This window comes from Ictalurus furcatus, chromosome 6, assembly GCF_023375685.1.
Source record: "Ictalurus furcatus strain D&B chromosome 6, Billie_1.0, whole genome shotgun sequence".
NCBI lineage: Eukaryota > Metazoa > Chordata > Actinopteri > Siluriformes > Ictaluridae > Ictalurus > Ictalurus furcatus.
Genome location: NC_071260.1, coordinates 15,779,560 through 15,800,450, shown reverse-complemented (window position 1 = coordinate 15,800,450; position 20,891 = coordinate 15,779,560). Strand labels below are relative to the sequence as shown.

Below are 20,891 nucleotides of genomic sequence, written 5' to 3'. Positions count from 1 at the left end.
AATCCGGGCAGAGCAACAGATTCATGGGCTCAACTTGCTCAAGATCACTCAAGCATAATTCACCAAACAAGTGACTCGCTATATTCCCTAAAGCTTGACCAGGCCATGTGCACTCATAATCAGAATGACACGACAATGTTGAGTTTAGTGTTTTGCTGACAAAAACATCCTTGAAGTAATTTGGAGCTAAATCAGATGTTGCAGAGGTTTGGGAAATTAGGACTGCTGCTGCCTTGGCAACGATGTGGGGATCAGTAGACAGTCCTGTTATGACCAGGCACTCAAGCGGACATATACACAGCAGTGAGGGAGAGTGAAGAGCAGACACTTTTCAGCAAGCCCTTTGCTCCACACAAAAAAAATGTTTTTACAGGACAACACCTCATATTTGCACAGATGAATTTTGATTAGCCAATAATATTTCGGGGGGGGGTGCCGGGTGGGTCACATTATTCAGTCTTTTGAACTGTGGGCTATAGGCTTTGATGTGTGTCACCTCTAGGGTAGCTATCTTTATGATCTCTAATTCTACTCTATTAAAAACACAGCAACATCCTCAGCGTTGAAGACTTACAATATTTACGTAACTACAGATGTACACTCTGAACACTGTATAAGTCAACACAACGGTACTCATTCAAAAAACACTGTATCCTATAATGTTCTAGACTATTGTCCCATCCACCTCATGTTCCCAGGATAGGGTCTGGACCAACTGCAATCCTGGCCAGAATAATGTGGTTGCTGGAGATGAATGGATGAATGGATGAATGAATGAAGTCTGCTGTAAACTAAAAGTCTGGTGAACACAACACTGATTCTGATTCAGGATGAAAAATGGACAAACACAAAAATAAGCACTGTTTAATAACTCATGGTGTCTGTTGTATGAATTCTCAATGTTTTAACATCCATGCTAGAAGAAAAAATAATAGAAATCCTCATAGAATATGTAATGGATTTGTAGTGGAAACAATTAACGTTTTTGTGATGGTTTCTACTGGGTTTTTTAGAAGGCGTTTTAGCTGAATCAATTAATATGTTATAAAATCTTTATTTAATATTCTTTTGTAGGTCTACAGATTCCTCTATATGGTGGTTCCTAAGTGTCAGATACGCTCCAGAAATCTACAAATTACAGCCTATACACAAAGCACTTCTCTGAAATATTTATGTGAAGATCAGAGGACCGCTGCACATTACCCACAACAAGCCCAAGGCAGTAATAATCTAAGTTTATTTATACATTACACTCATTCTGTTCTTTATCAGGTCTTATCCAATAATGGAAATAATAGTGTGTAATAGCAAGACTTGTAGAATATCCTCCCTGCTGAAAAAAAATATATAGAAATCATCACAGAAATTCTAATGGTTTCCACTACAAATACCATTATAAACCATCTGCTATCTGTTACCATTATAATTATTGGTGTTTAATGGTATTCACATGCCACCAATAGAAGGCAACAAGTTACATTTACGGTATGATTCGCCCTTATCCAGAGCAATTTACATTTATCTCATTTATACAACTGAGCAGTTAAGGGTTAAGGGCCATACTCAAGGCCAGCAGTGGCAGCTCTGTGATACTGAGATTTGAACTCCCAACCTTCCAATCAGAAGTCCAATGCCTTAAACACTGAGCTATCACCACCCCAAATTACCAGTGGAGACCCACAGGGACCATTACAGTTTGCATTAAAAACCAATACAATTCCCATAATAACCATTAAAACCATTACAAACTCAGCCCCAAAGATTTTTTTCTTTAGCCCCAAATAATTCTCCACTTGGAACGGTTTGTCACTCAACGTCAGTCAAAGAAGAGGGCTGGGTTGGGATTTTGTATCTTCAGTGAAGGGCGTGTTGTATTTTATCTTCAGTGAATGGAGGCGAGACCATTCAGACAGGGTTTACAGGAAAATACGTGGAAATACTCATGTCTTATTGGCTGACAGCTCTCAATTCTACCAAAAACTAGCTCACACAGTCAGTAAGGGGGGAAATGGATATATGCCGATTAAAAAATGTTTTTGTTTTGTTTTTGTACCAGTAAAGGGGTTAAAATTGAAACACTAACATCCTCTGATGTTGAGCAGGAAAACAAGGTGTGTAAATGTCTATACGAGTTCCAGTTTACGTGAACATGATATGAGCAGAGCATAAAGAAAGATAATGTACTTTGCATGGCACTGTAGCAGCTAAATAGTGATGTGTCATTCGTGAACAAGCTGACTCCTTTAAATGAATGATGGGAGCCACCTCCTGTCTGAGAGCCGATTTAGTTTTTTTTTTTTTTTTTTGTAAATTAATACAAGACAGAATAATAGGAGGATCTTTTCACCACACTGCTCGGCCGCATGCATTGTTGTTTTTTAAAGCAATTTAGTGCACACCTTTTAGAGTTTTTGTATTTAGCCCTACAATGCATGAACTAAAAAACCTACATGAATGCATAAAGGGGGGTCAAAATGACCCATATTGGAATTAATCGTTTTCTTCACACAGAAAAGGTCTATTAAGGAAATAATTAAAAGAACTGTTGATACAAGAATGTTTTAATATTTCAAACATGTTTATTTGCTTTCTGCATTTTATGTCTGTCAGCTGGCCATGAGATAACTGCCTTGTTGACTCAACTGACATTTTTGGTAATGGAGCGCAATTTTTTGAAAACTATATAGGAGAGTGAGTGAGTGAGTGAGAAACTAAATGATTACTGAGCAATTTGATAAGATTATTATTATCTTTTTTTCACCTTGAATGTCACCGCTGCAGGTGATCCCTGTGGCATGCCTTTCCATGTCAGAGAAGCAGTTCAACAGGGCTCAAAACGTTGACTGGAAGTTCGGCCTATGTAAATAATATTGAATTCCTTTGGCTCCCATCCACAATCTGTCTAAACATATACATAAATAAATTAAACTGTATACAGTTCCCTATACAGTTTTTAAAAAATTGCGCTCAATTACCAAAAATGTCGGTTCGTGTAAGTTTTTTGGTTCATGCATTGTATAGTTAAATATCAAAAATCTAAAAGGTGTGCATTATACCTGACACCTACATGAACACTTTACAGTTGGTTTTGCGACGGTAAGTCATTCTCTTCAAATACTATTGAGCTTTAAATTATGGTATATTTTGTGTATGAGCCCATTCGGTAGTGAAATACAACCCCCAATTCCAAAAATACTGTGTAAAATGTAAATAAAAACAGTAATAAATGCAGTGATTTGCAAATCTCATAAACCCATATTTTATTCACAATAGAAAATAGAAAATAGAAAATATATCAGATGTTTAAACTGAGAAAATGTTCCATTTTAAGTGAAAATAAGGTCATTTTGAATTTGATGGCAGCAACACATCTCAAAAAAGTTGGGACAGGGCCATATTTACCACTGCATAGCATCCCCTCTACTTTTAACAACAGTGCGTATAGGTGTGGGAACTTAGGAGACCAGTAGCTTGAGTTTTGGGAGAAGAATGTTGTCCCATTCGTGTCTGATACAGGATTCTAGTTGCTCAACAATCCTGGGTCTTCTTTGTCATTTGTTCATTTCATGATGCACCAAATGTTTTCACTTGATGAAAGGTCTGGACTGCAGGCAGGCCAGTTCAGCACCTGGACTCTTCTACTATAAAGCCATGCTTTTGTAATAGATGCAGTATGTGGTTTAGCATTGTCTTGCTGAAATATGCAAGGTCTTTCCTGAAAAAGACATCATCTGCATGGAAGCATATGTTGCTCTAAAACCTGTATATACCTTTCAGCATTGATTGTGCCCATTCCATAGGCACTAATGCACCCCCATACCATCAGACACGCAGGCTTTTGATCTGAGCACTGATATGGTCCATCACCTCTTTAGTCTGGAGGACGCAGCATCCATGGTTTCCAAAAAGAATTTAAAATTTCAATTCGTCTGACCACACAACAGTTTTCCACTTTGCCTCAGTCCATTTTAAATGAGCTTTGGTCCAGAGAGGATGGCAGCATTTCTGGATCATGTTCAAATATGGCTTCTTCTTTGCATGATAGAGCTTTAACCAGCACTTGTGTATGGCATGGCGAACTGTGTTCACAGACAATGAGTTCTGGAGGTGTTTCTGAGCCCATGTAATGATTTCCATTACAGAATCATGCCTGTTTTTAATGCAGTGCTGCCTGAGGACCCGAAGATCACGGGCATGCAATATTGATTTATGCCCTTGTCCCTTGCGCACAGATTTCTCCAGATTCTCAGAATCTTTTGATGATATTATGTACTGTAGATGATGAGATATTCATAGTCTTCGTAATTGTACGTTGAGGAACATTATTCTGAAATAGTCCCATAATTTGTAGATGCAGTTTTCACAGATTTTTAAACCTCTGCCTGTCTTTACTTCTGAAAGACTGCCTCTCTAAGATACCCTTTTTATACCCAATCATGTTACTGACCTGTTGTTAATTAACCTTCAGCTGTTTCTTTTTAGTAGCACTTACTTTTCCAGCCTTTTGTTGCCCCCTCCCAACTTTTTTCAGACGTGCTGCGGCCATCAAACATCAAAATTACTTTATTTCTTTCTTAAAATGGTGCATTTCTCAGTTTAATCATTTGATATGCTTTCTATGTTCTACTGTGAATAACATATGGGTTTATGAGATTTGCAAATCGTTCAATTCTGTTTTTATTTACATTGTACACAGCATCCCAACTTTTTGGGAATTGGAGTTGTACATGGCAAAACTTACACATGATTTGATAGTTTATTTATCAAAACTCTAAAAAAAAAAAAAAAAAAAAAAAAAAAAAAAGAATAATAATAAAAATAAATAAATAAGTGCATTATACCTGACACCCACATGAACACTTTACAGTTGGTTTTGGGACTGTAAGTCATCATCTTCAAATGCTATTGAAGTTAGAAACGTGTATACCAATGTCGTGTGTAACTTTAGAGACGGTCCCTTAAAATTTGTGAATCTCGAGCCTCCAACATCAATCCAACTTTTAATTCATTTTTCACAATAAGTTTTTTTTTGTTGTTTTTTTTAATGGTCGGGAGTGTACATAAAGTGTTCGTTGTTTTCCTTTGCAGTTGTGTGATGAACATAATGCAATAAAATCCGAAACTGTAAATAAAGAGACTAGTATCCCGTTTAAACACAGTGAAGTGTATCAGCCACGTTTGTCCTCAGAACACCGCATAAAACCTTTCCTTTCGGCTCGTTTTTGGACTGATGTACCGTGTGAAAACGCATACTAGCAGTTTGTACTGCACTGAGACACTATAAAGTGGTTGTGATATTAGTAGTCAATGTGGCTGGAGCTCGAAGGAGCGAGACTCCACGGAAGGGGGTGATAGAGAGATAGAGGGGGAGATACGGGGAGGGCAAAAAGACTGGAAACAACTCAAACATCTTGGTTTCTGCACAGCACAGAGGATCAGACTCCGCTCAGAAAACTTTTTAACGTACCAACTTTCCTCTGGAAGACGACACACACACACAGAGAGAGAGAGAGAGAGAGAGAGCATCTCTTTCCCAGTTGAAAACTTGCGCGATGTGTGCGTGATGGACTGCAGAAGTTTAAAGGCATGAAGATCGAGCTGAAGAAGCACATTGTTCTCTGTGAAGCCCTGCGCGCTGAAGATTTAAGGACATGAGTGGATTTTCAGTTCAGCTTACCAGCGAGAACCCGCGATCTGCTTCTGGTCATAGTTAAGTTAAAGCAAAGTTTGTCTGCGGAGAGAGAGGTGAGCTCAACCTTCTTCACTTACACTTCATGCTTTTAGAAACCGAACACGCTGGAGTTTGTTTTGATGCACAACTTTCTGTCGATGTGTAAACCATACAGCCTGTCACACTGATCTACGAATAAGGTTTAGCACACACAATAACACATCTGTACACTGAATATGGCAACTGCTGGAGTACTACTTCCTTACGTGATGTATATATATATATATATATATATATATATATATATATATATATATATATCTCAGAGAGAGAGATAATATATACTCTCTCTCTCTCTCTCTCTCTCTCTCTCTCTCCCTTCCTCAGTTTGTGTTTGTTGGTTTATTTACTACTACTGCAAATCAGGTTTGTGCATCATCACTGTAGACACATTCAAAAACATACAGAACCCACCAAATCAAAACTAAAAATAAAACACCTCATTATTACAGAAGAATGTCTGCACTAAGTTACAATTAAGCAACAGATACCTAACTATCTCTCTAAAATGGATGTTTGAGTTATAGTGCGCATGTCAATTTCAAGTAAAAGCAATACACTGAATGTGTGTGTGTGTGTGTGTGTGTGTGTGTGTGTGTGTGTTGCGTGTGTTAAATTCAATGTGATGCCCAGTTGAGACCATTAGCATAAGAAGAAAGGTCTTAGTGAATTTGCTATTGTGTGGAATGAGGAGTTCCAACAGTCAGAGACAGAGCGAATGAAAGGCTGTAAAGAAATGATGGGCTATTCAGATTATTCAGCCTCGCTTGGTCTCCGGTCATGAGCCTCTGAGACGTGGGACGGCTGCATCACTTTCATGTCTTAGGCTTGCTTTTCTGTGCATTACTTTAAGACTCTCTCGCGCTTTCTCTCTTTGGTGTGTAAAATTTAATGAACACAGAAAAAGGGAACCTTCGAAAACAAACATGAATGCGATCCACTAGACAGTACTAGAGGAGGTGTAGAAAATGCAAGTGACAGCTTAGTGAAAAGTCTCTCGTACTAAAGTGCAGAACTTCACTTTATGTGGGCAAAGCAAACAATGAAAGGTGATGTAATGTCTTTAGATCATGTGCGTTGTTGCACTTTACTCGTTTAATCATGTGGTTTTTAAGTGTAAATTGTGAGCTGCTATTGTTTTGTGATGCCTGACAATGTTCTCCACTTAATAACGGCACTTGTTAAAATTTTTTGGGATGCATTAGATGAGCAAAACTGAGAAAATATATGCGAGGCATGTGGATTTTAACCCCAGTATTTTTGGTATAATCTTAATAAATGAATGTGGATTCATTTAGATTGGATTGGTAGAAATACTTTGGAAAAGGTCACTTTCAGGGAACTATTTAAAATGACCTTAGTTTTACCAGAGGTCACCAGTATACAGCACACTAACAGTTAACATTGTTCCACTTTGTTCTAACAGTTAACCAAAGTTCAAACAGTAATGACTGGAATGTTTATGGAATAGAAAATATGTGCGTTAAAAAGAAATAGACTTAGTCATCATATGAATATAATATTACTGTCACAGAGGTGGTTCTAGGATTTTTTTCATGGGGCCAAGGAGAGTACAAAGATATTAACAGAATAGACCAGATGAGGATATACATTTATGATGGGCTCATACAAATTTCAGAAAAAGCAACCGAATGAGTAATAAACAGTAAACATTAGTCTACATGGCATTATCAAGTTTAATGATGCCAGTACGATACATGACTTAAAGCAGATTAATAAATTAATAATTAATATATAATTATAATTATAATTATATTAGTTAATAAATTAACTGTCCCAGGATTCTGAAAGAATGATTTGCTGTAGTGCCTTTGCCTGCCAATTCTCTCTTTGCTTATACTTTTATCATTCAATAAGACTGAATATTTTAAATATTATTACTAAATAATGTGTAATATTATAAACGTAAACACATTCTTTATGACATAAAACATCATCATCATCTCTGTTTAAAATATATTAATGTGTACTGCATTTTAAAAGAATATTTTTGATTTATATATCATCACTGTTTTGAAAGCTACTTAGGATTTGAGTTTGTTCATCACTAGCATCTTCTCTGTGTTTAAGCTACATTCTCTGAGCATGCTGCAGATCGACTCAGGTCCCAGACTGTACCATTCATAAAAAATTAATAATCAACATGAATGGCCAAAAGTTCCTTCATTCTGACTCACTCCAAACATTTATTTTAGCTACTCCCCTCCCATGGCTTTAGGTTTTTATTTCTTGTTGTGGCTTCGCTGTGCTGTTTTAACTCTTTGGGTTGGGTGCTTGGCCCGCAAAGCTTGGCAAGATGAAATTAACTTTGTCATCTTTTCTGATTTTGTGTCTTTCTGGAATTTTATCGTGCAAATGTGAAAACGAAAGTGTGGAGACATGGCAGTTTAATTGCATGGAAATAACACTAGTATTTAAAAATGGATCAATCACAAAAAACAGCCTGCCTCTTCTTCTTCATTTCTATTCGTGTAACATATTGGCTTCTGATCACGTCAGCCCCATGGAGTTTTCAAACCTAGCTAGCTTAAGTGTAATCTCTGCCCATTAGGGGTGTCGGTGAGGTTAATCACATTTTGGGGGGCATCCCTGAACAGTCCATGAGCTCAGCTTAAACTGGAGTCCTTGTGTCTGGGGCGGTGTTAGTGTCAGATCTCAAATCTATTAGCCGAATCTGTGAGGAGTAGCTGAAGTACACTTGTATCTCCATGTGAATTGATGGATCCTCAAGTGGTCAGCAAAACAGCAGTGTTTCATACAAATATGCAGCGGTGAGTTCAGCTGGAGTTGGTGGTAGAGTGTTGAGGAAACTGAGGAGTGGGAAGAGTGCTAACTCCTTACATGTCTTTATGCTTTCAAAGAGTGAACTTTGAGTTTTAGCTCTTCAGCACTGGCCATTAGGGTATAGGACAATTCCAGCATTTTAGTGACGGCTGTCAGAGGCCCTTCTAGACATCTGCTTCTTTCTCAGATGAGTAGCTGGGGTTAATTGAGACTACATCACATCCTGTTTTCAGTGTTGAAAAGCATTCTTCATACATTTTACCAACTCTTGTGCAGCTACTAGGGCATTGTTTGCGCTTGGTTTGTCATCAAAGAAACCAAAAAAACCTCCTACTTATCTTTCCAATTATACATGGACCAATCTATGGATTAATTTATTCTGGAACTATCCCTAACCTTAAAAAAATGGCTAGTTAAAATGTATCAGTCCTTCAGAAAAAGTCACAAGAATAGCATTTATTTTATTGTTTTTATTTTTATTTTTTTATTTTATCTTTAAAAGTTTTAGGTCTAAAAATGGAATCAAGTATGATAACACATGCAGTTATAAGAAATAATCAGTGACAGGGTGTGGTGTGATACGGCCCGATGTGAAGCAAATTTTTAAAAAAATTATTATGGTGATTGTTTGATTTCCTATATCAGCATGTTTCAAAGTCTTCTATTCCTTTAATATTTTACCAACAATTAAAAAAAAAGTAAATTTTTTTAAGTTCTAAATTTATTTATTAACAATTCATAATTTTTATCCATTTATTCTTATATTCTATTTTTTGTTGTGGGATGTGCATAATAGAAGTTCCTGTTATTACTTTTATTATACCAGCTATAAATAGTCATCCTCTCACCACCATCAGTTTTTTTCTCTTTCCCATGGTACAAAACTTAAAGGAAAAGCTCTGATTGTTACAAAGCGCTGTGACACTGGAGACTCCGTCCATTATTGTTAAATAAAGTCTCCTTACAGAAAGCTTTCCCACTATATGAAAGGTTATATGCTTTTATTTGTAAAAAAATTTTTATAATCCATTTAAGCTTAAATTATGTGGATCTGTCAGCATACAAGTCCTTGTGAATGAGTTGTTACTATAGAAAACATAATGTATTTGAATGAGGGCATTAAAATAAATCTGTGATTTGCCTTGCAGCTGACAATGCTGTCAGTTATTATAGAAAATGAAATCTTCTGATTTGAGAATTAAATATTGCGTGGTATGAATGAATTCAGCATAGCCTGTTGGAAATAATATTGTATGATAAAGGCATGCATGTCTTAGTATATTTAGAGCCTGCTGAAAAAATGAGGTAACAGTAGGTGGAGCTTACACTTTTCAGAATATTGAAAATGAGTTATAGGAAAACAAATGTTTCAATTTTGTAGTTTTTTTGTTCAACAGGTGATTAAAACTACAACAATGACTTTTTTTTTATTTTTTATGATTTAAAAAAATATGTTCTATCTGTCTTATCATTTTACTTTGACCTACATTTTACTTTCTCTCTTTCTTTAATACTCTGGTCTCGCAATCTAAAAATGAAAATATCAGCAGATGAAATCACACTGTTTAAACATTTTTAAAAAAATATAATCTGGCATATCTGGGAATACTCTGTCCACAGAGCAATGCTAGCATTTCCCAAAGCACACATCCACCTGTGATTCATATGAAGACTAGGCAGAGTGTGTGGAGGATGGATTTATTTCATTAATTGACCAAGAGTAAACACTATACTTTACCAAAATTATATGTCTTTTTGAGCAATTGAGAGTAATGCTTTGCAGTGTAGCTTATTTTTTAAACTGTGAGAACAATCATTCATACAGTTAATCTTGGGGTGATGAACTTTAGAATGAGCTAATGCATGAACATTGCACTTGCTCAACTACTGACTCATTAATGAGAGTGATGAGGATTATAGCTGAGGGCACAATGTACTTTTTGCACCACATATAATTGTGTGTCGTAATCTGTGGTGTGTGAAAAATAGGTATTTTGATTCTTTAGAGACTGGCAGTATACTGTAACATCTGTAAAGTACCATACATGAGGACCAGCTTATATGTGCATGATAACCACACAATGTTCTATTTCACCTGGGCAAGGACCCAGGCAGCCAGTGGTGAAAGGCTCATCATAATGGTCATGGTGACATCTTCATGGGCAGTAAGTTGCCTTGCTCTTTCTTTCCCTCAACAACATGGACTCAAACAATGGCCCACTGTTCCACATGGATGTTGCTAGTGCTAATCTGATGCAGAAGTCTATTCTGAACTGCACAGTGCCCTCGGGCAGGTTGGTAAAACCTTCTTAAGGGAAATCTTCTGTTTTCGCTTCCATGGCAGGATTATTGGAAGTGCAGCAGACAATGTAAGCCAGTTGTGATTTATCGGGTGGCCTCCCATATCCCAAACCTGACTCACCAGGAATGGAGTGGGCGGATGGATCTCCCCATTATGTTCCAAAGGATGAGCAGGAGCATCTGAGAGGAGTGTTGAACCTCTGCCAGGCCACAGACTCCTCTCCAGCCAAGGAAGATGAGTCGTACGTGTTGAGCAAGGAGAAGCCATGTGGTAGTCTTTAGCAATCAGCCCGTCCCATTCCCTGACACACACGCATCAACTCCCTCTTATGGCCTTTTGCTGAACGCTGTGCTGGACCCTTGCCGGGCTAAGGCTGTTCACTAAGGAATTCATTCATTATGACCAGTAATATCAAGATCATCTGCTATCCTGTCATCATCTATCAACACCTAGGCTAACTAAATTATGTAGCTCTTTACCGTGTGTGCAGCACTTCTCTCTGAGAGGTAACTCTTTCAAGGGTTTAAGGTTTAGGAAAAGGGCCACATGGGGAAATTACCACACTTTCATCACAGTTTTCCTGCTGCAGGCTGCTGAACTGGACACCTTCTTAGAGCAGCTGACTTGTAGGTGATCAGATCAAAGACTACTGGTAGGGGTGTCAAACAACTGGTATATTTCTAGCCCCCCACACATGCATCATTAGACTGCACATCCCCTCTTTCCTGTTCCCAGCTGACATACTGCTGACTCACAACTCGGACAACAGCTCAGACAGATGGATGTCTCATACTGAGTGGTAAAATACATTCACCCATAGTGACAGTGTTGAGAAATCTTGAGAACGCAATCTGACATTTTGAGAATCGCTAATTGCCTGCTGTTAGTGAAGGTTGTGCTTTATCCTTTTGAGATAAATTCAAATCAGTTTGATATAGTGTAGTCTGCCTTGTTAACTATTCTGCCAATTATCTCAATCATCATGGAAAAAACAGCACAGATGATCAGTACAGATGATCACCAGCATTACAAGCATACTGGCCATGCTAGATGCACCATTCCAGCTTATCCAGTCAGGTTTTGGTAATCATCCAAATTGGCCATGCTGGTGGACCAGATATACAAACATCAGACCAACTTTAACCAGCAGTAACCAGCTCTGATGCCTGTACAGCCATTTTCAGTTGTGCACAGTTTAAAATAGAAACATGATGTTAATTGTGTTTCTCACAGTTATTTTCACCCTTTAACAGTGTAACATTGACTATATTATCAAAAACAAGCCAAAATAAATCAGTTATGTGCTAAATAATACAGTTAAGTGCTATTTTCAGGTTCGTTTTCTTTCCTGTCTACAGCATGGGCCACTATAAAGGCCTGAGTGAGTGGTTGTGACTTTTGTGAAACTGAATAAAGAATACTATATCTGTGCGTAACACTATATTCCCAATTAAATGTTGGTTGCATGGTTGGGATTCATAATGTAAATGAATTACTTTCCTGCATTGTTTTCATAAATCTATATTTACTTATATTTATGGTGTTACACTAGTATGTTAATAAGAGTGATTCACGGTGAGAGGGATGACAGCTGAGGTTGTGACAGGAAAGTGCTAACAACACTACTTGGTTTTAGTGATCCAAGCAAATGGTGCTGAGAGGAAACAAATTCCTTCATGAGCTTTGTAATGTGACAATCAACAGCTGTGACCTCAGAGTCTCACACAGCATTCTCATCAGTGAGCTTTACTCGATTTTGAAAGCTGTTTGTAGCATGAACATAAGTCATGATGATTAAATTAGCACCTTAAATATACATAGCTATGTTTCTCCTGCAGTGAAGTATTCCTCCTCATGCTTATGTGTAGGCTGTGAAGCTAACATCTGTTTTAGATTGAAGGGGCACAAAGAGCTCAACCACAGGATATTGCATTTTATGTGGGCCTGATGGGGGAAGGGCAGACTCATCCTTTTGACACTGGTTGTCTTTTGCCTTTTTCTTTTTTCAATTTGTTTAGTTTTTACCCCCTCTTCAGAGGTCAGTAATATTACAGATGGAATCCAAATGCTAACTCATCAAAGCTTGCTTGTGTAGAAGGGATTTATGCATGCATTGTTAGCATGAAACACATCTGGCTTTAATAAACCTTCATATCTACCTTTGTCTAGCTCTATCTGATAAGAATTTTTTTGGTTTTGTAATCTCAAGTAGCAAGTAGTCTTGGAAATGCCCTGCAGGAATGGTACTGCTGAACAGTTACATTTTTAAGCAGAGCTACACAGATGAATGTTAATATTGCTTCTCAGCAGCCAAACTGAAGTGGAATGAAAGGCAAAAGCTAAACTGAAATCTCTAATTTTGCAGTATATTTAGTATCTCTCCTTGAGGACATAGTCTGGGTGTGTGTTCTGGAATGCCATAAAATATAACTCTTTAAAACCATTATTTTTACATAATGTACTACTCCAACCCATAATATACGACAGGAAAATGCTGGCTAGTAAAAAACAGATTAAATTAAAGGTGTTCTTGCTGTTACCGACAAGAGGAAGACCGTACTGATAGACCATCCACAGTGGTTAGGACTGGCCTCAAGTAAATAGAAAAGTTCTCCTTTTTTTGCAAAGGGAATGAACTGTTAGCCTGTAGACTGACTCATCCTACTCAGTTCTCTAAGATAGAAGTGAATTTTTGGGAATAGGCTGCAGTATGTCAAACTCAGCTCTCTTTGATGCTTACAATCCATACCTTTGAGAAACCTGTAAAATTATCTGGTGTAGTATCTTTAAATAATTTGTAAGTAAAGTCAGTAAGTCTGTATGGAATGGTTGCAAGTCTAGTTACATTAAATGTTTTAAGCAGGGATTAGAAATGTTACAGGGATTAAAAAGTGAAAATGAACTAAATCTTTCACTGAAAATAACAAAGAAAACTACTCTATAATGTTTCAGCGTGAGAATGTTATTTTTTTAAAAAGTGATTAACTGGTTACAAACTTTATTTTTTCATCACAGTGTGATTTCAAGAAAGTATAGACTAAACCGGAACATTTTCCAATAGGCCTAAATTCCTGTTCGGAATTCCTCACTTTCTGCATGCGTGGCTACAGATTGGGACACAGCAGGAAATCCATGTAAAAAGTGTTTTTTATATATATATATATATATATATATATATATATATATATATATATATATATATATATCAAAGCAACAAATCACATTGCAAAGTAGAAGGGTGCCTGAAAATGTTTTTTTTTTTTTTTTAATAAAAAATTTTGTTTAAATACTTCAAATAAGCATATTAGGCTCCCATATGTAAAGGATGTTATTAACCATTTTATAATTTTATATTTTATTGTAACCAGTTTGTAACTAAATAGGGGGGCAGGAACGTTGGAGAAAGAATGTAAAAATATCGGTTCTGTTCAAAACGAACCAAAGTGAAAAAGAAATTTAAATTAATTTCTGACCCCAGCTTTAAAAGATCTGAAAAAACATATAATTTTAACACATATTTGCAAACAACAGTAACAGAATTTTCTGTAGGCATTCCATACAATTCACCATTAATAGCTCAACAAAGAATTGTCTTTGTCTACGGATGACTTAATGGCAGGAAACTTCAGTTGCTCTGACCTGCTTTTTGGGTCATTGACTTTTTAGAAGAAACATGGATGGATGTGTGTCACCATCATTGTCCTGTGAAAAAGATATCAGGGCAAAAAGCATAAAGAGATTCAAATATTTCAAATTAATAGTTTGCTTTAATGTGTGTTTGTGTTCCACTGAGAGGTGATGAGAGGAGAAGTTGAAGTAGAATGAAGCTGCAGCACAAACATGACTGCTCAGTCCATTGCTAAGAGTGCTGGAATAGTCAGAAAATTTACTTTGCACTTATTTACCATCCCTGTTATTGGTCTTCTGATGAAAGGACTGCAGTGTTTCTGCCAGACCTAATAGTCAGCTTTATAAAGTTCCAACATTGCCCTACGTTATAATAATTCTATAAATTCTGTACATTCGTTGAGGATATATTCTGTGTGTTGTTGTTTTTTTTTTTTATTTAGTCATTTTCATCCAGACCTAAGAGCAGAAAGGTCCTTGGCATACCTGTTGATTATGGCCATGAAAGGAAACTGCTAAAGCCATACTTCACACATTCATAGCTGGACATTTTGACCATTGACCGTTTTCTAAAAGCAAAGAAACTTTGACATTTTGAGACCCTACATGATTATTGTCTTTTAAATTTACATCAATTTAGTTACATTACTGAGAGAGAAAAAGCAAAAGATCCAAACCAAATAGTTTATATTTCCTTTGTGAAGCTACCATGAAAGCAGAATTGTTATTTCTTAACCCTTTCTGGTGGCATGTAGTAGTGTCAATGCAAAGATGGGATCAAATACAGGTAGCCTGAAAGAGGTTATTTGTCAGGCACTTGTGGCTGAACCATGGGGCTCAGTGGCATAAGGCGAACCAGAGCACAGACTCCTGCAGAGGATTGGCTCCCAACTCTGCAGGGTCCCATAGCACTGAGACACATGGACCTGATGTTCTGATCCTTTTCACACACTGCACTTGTCAGAGCAGCCATCCCTAACTACCACCTGTCAAGTCGGTTTCTGACACCTGTACTATCCCATCAAATCTAAGCAGCCATGTCAAAAGGTCAGTCTCAGCCTGGTTTTTTATGGCATGACGTGGGCATGTGTTGTTGGCATTTAGGAACAATTTCCCGGAGCACTGATTCCTAGTGTGTTTCTGTTCCAGAGCAGTCCATGCTGCTGTAATTTCTGGTTTCTGGTGCTTGTTGGAATGTTGATAGAGTCTTCAAAGATTAGTCCAGGTATCTTGTGAGTTGACAAATTCAACCTTCCTGTGTGATGGACCGTGTTACTTGGAGAGAATGTGTTTTACAGCCTATTATAACTGAACATCTGTCACTCACTGATGTCAGAGAGATCATGAGATCACCAGTTATAAAGGTACCTTGCTATTATAAAGGAAAGTTATTTAGGTGAAGCCCCAACAACACATTGAAAGAGGTGTCAGTGACAGAAGACGGCAAATGGACTTTTTTGGCTTAGAAAAGTGAAACAGATGCCATCCAAGGCCAACAACCCATCTCGAATCGGCTTACCTTGGCAGTAAGATATTCAGCTGGCATCGCTGAGAGATGATGAATATGGGCTATGTTCTGCTTAAAAGATGCTGACCATATGAAAATTTATATTTGCATTTACCATGTTACAACAGCAAAGACTCGTGGACCTAAAATGTATTCCAAATGTGAGATAATTTTAGATTTAAGCTCAATGCAATGCAGTATGAATTTCCAAAAGTATAGTCCATATGACTTTTTAAAACTGTTTCAAAGATTTACCAGATTGTCTTTTCCACTCTAAATCAACTTTTCAGTCTGTGTAAAAGCATCCATTTGGCGAACAGAATTGAGACAGTTATTATTTAGCAGTAATTCCTTTTTTATTTACATATTGTATTACACATTGTATTAGCACATTGAAACGGTGGAGTTCAGGACTGTGAAGTCCACTATAAAAGTGAGCAACTATTCTTGTATCCCATCCAATTTGGACAGTCTTTGCACTTTTATGTGTAATTTAATTACTGCCTCACCATCTGCGGTAGGCCCAATTTTGTTAGCGTACATACCAGTTAACAGCATCCTTTCTGACTTTTATGTAGGTTAATATTTGCTTTACTCATCTTGTAAACTTGATCAAAAGAACACAGTGTGACTTCACTTCCCTCACTTAATTCTAATAAAATACAAATCGTTTTAGAAGGTATTATTTATGTATTGTTCTCATTAATTTATGGATGTTCACTACAACACATATTAGCACAGCACATGAGTGTTTGACTAATTAAATCATTGATAACATCTATTCTTTAGCCAGTTGCTGATTAGCTAAAGAGCAAACACCATGGATAGATGCAATCAGTGCTTGAAAGGTTACAAAGAGGGACTTCTTTTCAGTTCCTGACCGCCACTTGTTTGCACTGCACCAAGGATAATCTTGTAGGTTCCACAAAGTTAAACAAGCGGCACACTGCCAAGTCATCTGCTCTCAGCATGCCATTTGAGTGCAGCATTGACAGAGATCAAGGGGAGAAGCCTTTTGTATGTTTTTTATTTTATTTTAATATAATCACTATGGTGCATTTTTGTTATTTGGGTATAGTATTTACAGTAGACTACGTAACCACTTTAAACTATAGACATTAATGGTGGTTAATGGGGTGCGGGTACTGATGAAATAATGATGCATTTCTCTTTTCACTGTTTTGTGTACGTATATCTTAAATCCTTCATGAATTTTAGGTAATTGCTAGTCACGCCTTACTTTTCGCTTTCTCCTCATAGTTTTTAATCATAATGTAATAAACCTTTTGCCTCATTGTGAGCATGCAAATATGTAGGCAGTAGCATGGCAGTGACACTATACAATATACATAGTTGTACTTTCTTCTCATCCTCAGACTCTCTATTCCCATCATGGACTCTACAACCAGAACTGCCCCAGAGAAGAAGGAATGCAAGGGTTCAGACCTGGATGCTAGCAGCTTCTCTGACCTTCCCAAGAAGCCCTCACCCAGCACAATGTCACGAGGTGTGAAAGCTTATTGAAAAACACTATATTTCACCAGAAATCCTTGACTACGCGCTTACGCTCTATCAATATTAAGTAAGAGAACTGTCTTAAATGATATGCTCAGATGATGTTCACCTTCAGGTGAGTCAGACCCATGCATGAAATTGTAAGTAGGAGATGATCAAATGCTTTAAAGGTGACTTCAAGCATAGTTATCAATTTTAATGAAACCAGCCCTACAGAGCTTGTCTAAAACCCACCAGCTGTATAAAAAGGAGAATTCTGTGAAAGACTTCCACAAAGGTTTTAACACAAGCTATTACTTGGTACAGCTGAGGTAACCATTTTAATTTAGCAGTTAGTGGATGCTGAATCATCGCTCATTCCAAAAGGTTTGTTAATTTAACACTAGATTCAATGGCAAAAAAGAGAGAATAAACCAAAGAGGTAAAAAGTAGCACATGTTTAAAAGATGTCAGTGAATGTGTGATGAAAAACCAGACTAAAGAGGTTGAAAGACCTTGTTCTTTCCCCCAGAGGATAAATGTTATAAATTACTTAGCAGCTGGTAGAAGAGTGGTCCACACTGTCCATCAGAGTCCTCTGACAAACACGAGCATGGCAAAAGACCTTTGAAATGCTAATAGCCTTTTCATATCTTTGTATTTTACTGTTTAATGAAGGGCTTGGTGGCCTGCCATAAGAAGGCAACGATCATTAATTGTTAAGGAAGCTGATGAAAATAGGACATTGCTTTACAGGCTCTCCATAGCCAAAAGACAAACATGAATATTATAAATGATTATTTTTTAAAAAAAATAATTAATACTGGACAATTGAATCATCAGCTGTGAGTTACTCATTTTTTTGATTTGGTGCAAAAAGCAGGGCTGAACAGTTTTAAATGATAGTGGTAAAACTGCATCAGTCTTGTGTTTTAAATATGTTCACCATAAAGAGATTGAAGGAATGACTTCTTACTTCTGGAGTTTAATGAGATAACACACTACTGATGCACCAGTGTTGGAGCTTAAAAAGTATTTATTTTGCCCCTTGCTCCAGAGAGAGATAACACTGATAATAGACTTGATCAAGTTAGAATATTACCATTTAATGGAGGGTCGGGGGATGAAGACCTGCCAGGGGATACTGGTGGAATAATAATGATTTTTTTTAATTGGGCTGGACCAGTTAATTTGTGTGGGTTTCTTTGCTTTTCTTTCAACATGATTTTTTTTTTGTGGTAGATCTTAGACCTAAGATCATAAATATTTTTTTTTAATTGTTCCCTGAAAAAACAGCATAGCAGAAGAGGATGATTAATTTAATAGTTTTATCTGATGTGTTTTCTCAAGCTGTTTTTTCTGGCATTAACTTTAAACAGCCAGAATGCAATCCCTACTTTACTTAGCAAGAGGTTTGTAATAGCAATAGGTTGGCAACTGTTAAGTTGAATTCCAAAATATTTACCTCGATACCTTAAGTATTGCAACAATATGGTAAGGAAAAGTCTTAATAAATTCATAAAATGTAAGTTGATAATGGAAAATAATTTTAAACACATAGTAATAGCAAAAGAAAACTGAAAATGTTCGGCATCTACATTTCTGTTTATTGAATAAGAAATACACAGTATGTAAAGGTATATAGAGAATTGTATATAAATCATATAAAAATTGACATTAAGAGGCTGAATTTTTTTAATATATATATATATATATATATATATATATATATATATATATATATATATATATATATATATAACAAATCCATTTTGTTAACTGAAGTTGTTAGCAGTGAACGTGTTCTGACAATCATTATTCATCTACTGCAGTGTGCATATACTTGCAGCTCTGTTCTGTGGTGTTCTTTCTGTACAGCCCTAATTCGACTGACAGCTGGTTTTACTGTATGTGTGTGTAAATTAGTACTAAGCTAGTTTTAGTGATTTAGTGAGTTTTTAATTTAATTCTATAATTCACTAAATATTAAGGTGTACAATAAAAGACATAATTCATAGTTGATGTTAGTTTTTAAAATACAACGGTGGTGTGTTTTAATAATATTGAGGATACATTTTGAAATCAGTGACATATTTAAAATATATATTTGTGTAATGTAACACACTAGATATTCTCTTGTCTCGATGGTGACGCTCTTAGATCACAGCATTAACATCAAGCTAAACTCTCGTGATTATGCGTGATGTGTCCGTACTGCTCCGTGGGAACTTCAGCTATAAGTTAACTAGTACCAGAATTGAAAAATGATAGTATTGCACAATTTTTAGTAATTTGCTACTTCTTTTCCAGTCCCCGTGTCCTGCATTGTACTGTGCATTCCCCATGCTTAAAATCTCACAGACTGTATTCTTTGTCATAGGTACTTAGGTTTGAAGTTATACTTTGCTCAGAATTGAGCATTGGCTCTTTTTCAGATGGTTAGGTGTCAGGGCATGTGTCTTGTTAATGAATCAGTATCTGCATTTGTGCTGATACGCCACATCTAGTTGTTTATGACTTAAGCCAGCATGTTCTCAAAGAAGGCAGAAGTTAGAAAGTTACAGGTGTAGAAAAGTGGTGGTTTCAGAGGTAGTCTCTGAAGGATTGCTTTTCATCACAGCACATTCCTGGACACTACTGTAAATCAAATTTCAGTGATGTAATATTAGTGTAAGTGCTCCACTGTGCAACCTCTCACATTACACCCCGGTGAGTTTTCCTGTACAATGACAAGACATCAAAAGAGTAATATATAAAAAGAAATAGTTCTGAGCTGGCATGTAGATCTATGCTGGTGTTCCGTAGAATGGTTGGGTGTATTTGTTGCCATCTAGTGCTTTGACATACTGGTTAGGGCAATTTATCTCTCCTGGTGAGTATCAGAGAGGTAGGCTGGAGATGGAGGGGCAGAGTGCACTCTGCTCAGCCATGCGGCAAGTGGCCCCGGGGATGGGGGAATGCACTAAGGGTCAGGCCACTGGTAGAGAAAAATGTGGCTTAAAAAAGCTGCTCCACCGTAGCCCACTCTAAAGGGACAGCCACTAATCTTCCTGAGAAAGGGATTTATGCTCTGTTTTTTTCCCTTCTTCCCTTTCTCTAAATGAGGCCCTTCCACTACTGTGGTTCCTTGGCTCTGTGAAAAGCAGTCAAAGAACAGCAGTCTTTCACAGGTTCAGTCCAAATCAAGACGCACTCTACTCTTCAAGTTAAAACGCACTGTTTTGAGGCTCAAATCTGACATCAGCGTGAATAGACAACATATAGTCAATGCTGCTTTAACTTTAATCTGTACGTTTTCAACTGTCACACAAGCTGTGGATGTGTTAGCATTTAATATCATGGCTTGTCAATTATGGACCTCAGTCATTAAAATGCAATCTTTTAATGATTGGTCTAAAACTAAAATGTTATGAAATAAAGACCTG

General features: G+C 36.9%; 1 protein-coding gene across 1 annotated transcript in view; it reads left to right on the top strand.

Annotated features, from left to right (window-relative positions):
* Positions 1-4,766: 4,766 nt before the first annotated feature.
* gli2a (GLI family zinc finger 2a) overlaps positions 4,767-20,891 on the top strand; it is a 71,743-nt gene continuing 55,618 nt past the window's right edge. Inside the window, exons 1-2 of the mRNA XM_053626726.1 lie at positions 4,767-5,745; positions 17,349-17,479. Of these exons, the coding sequence (XP_053482701.1) occupies positions 17,365-17,479 (115 nt within the window). The 5' untranslated portion in view covers positions 4,767-5,745; positions 17,349-17,364. The remainder of the gene's footprint in view (positions 5,746-17,348; positions 17,480-20,891) is intronic.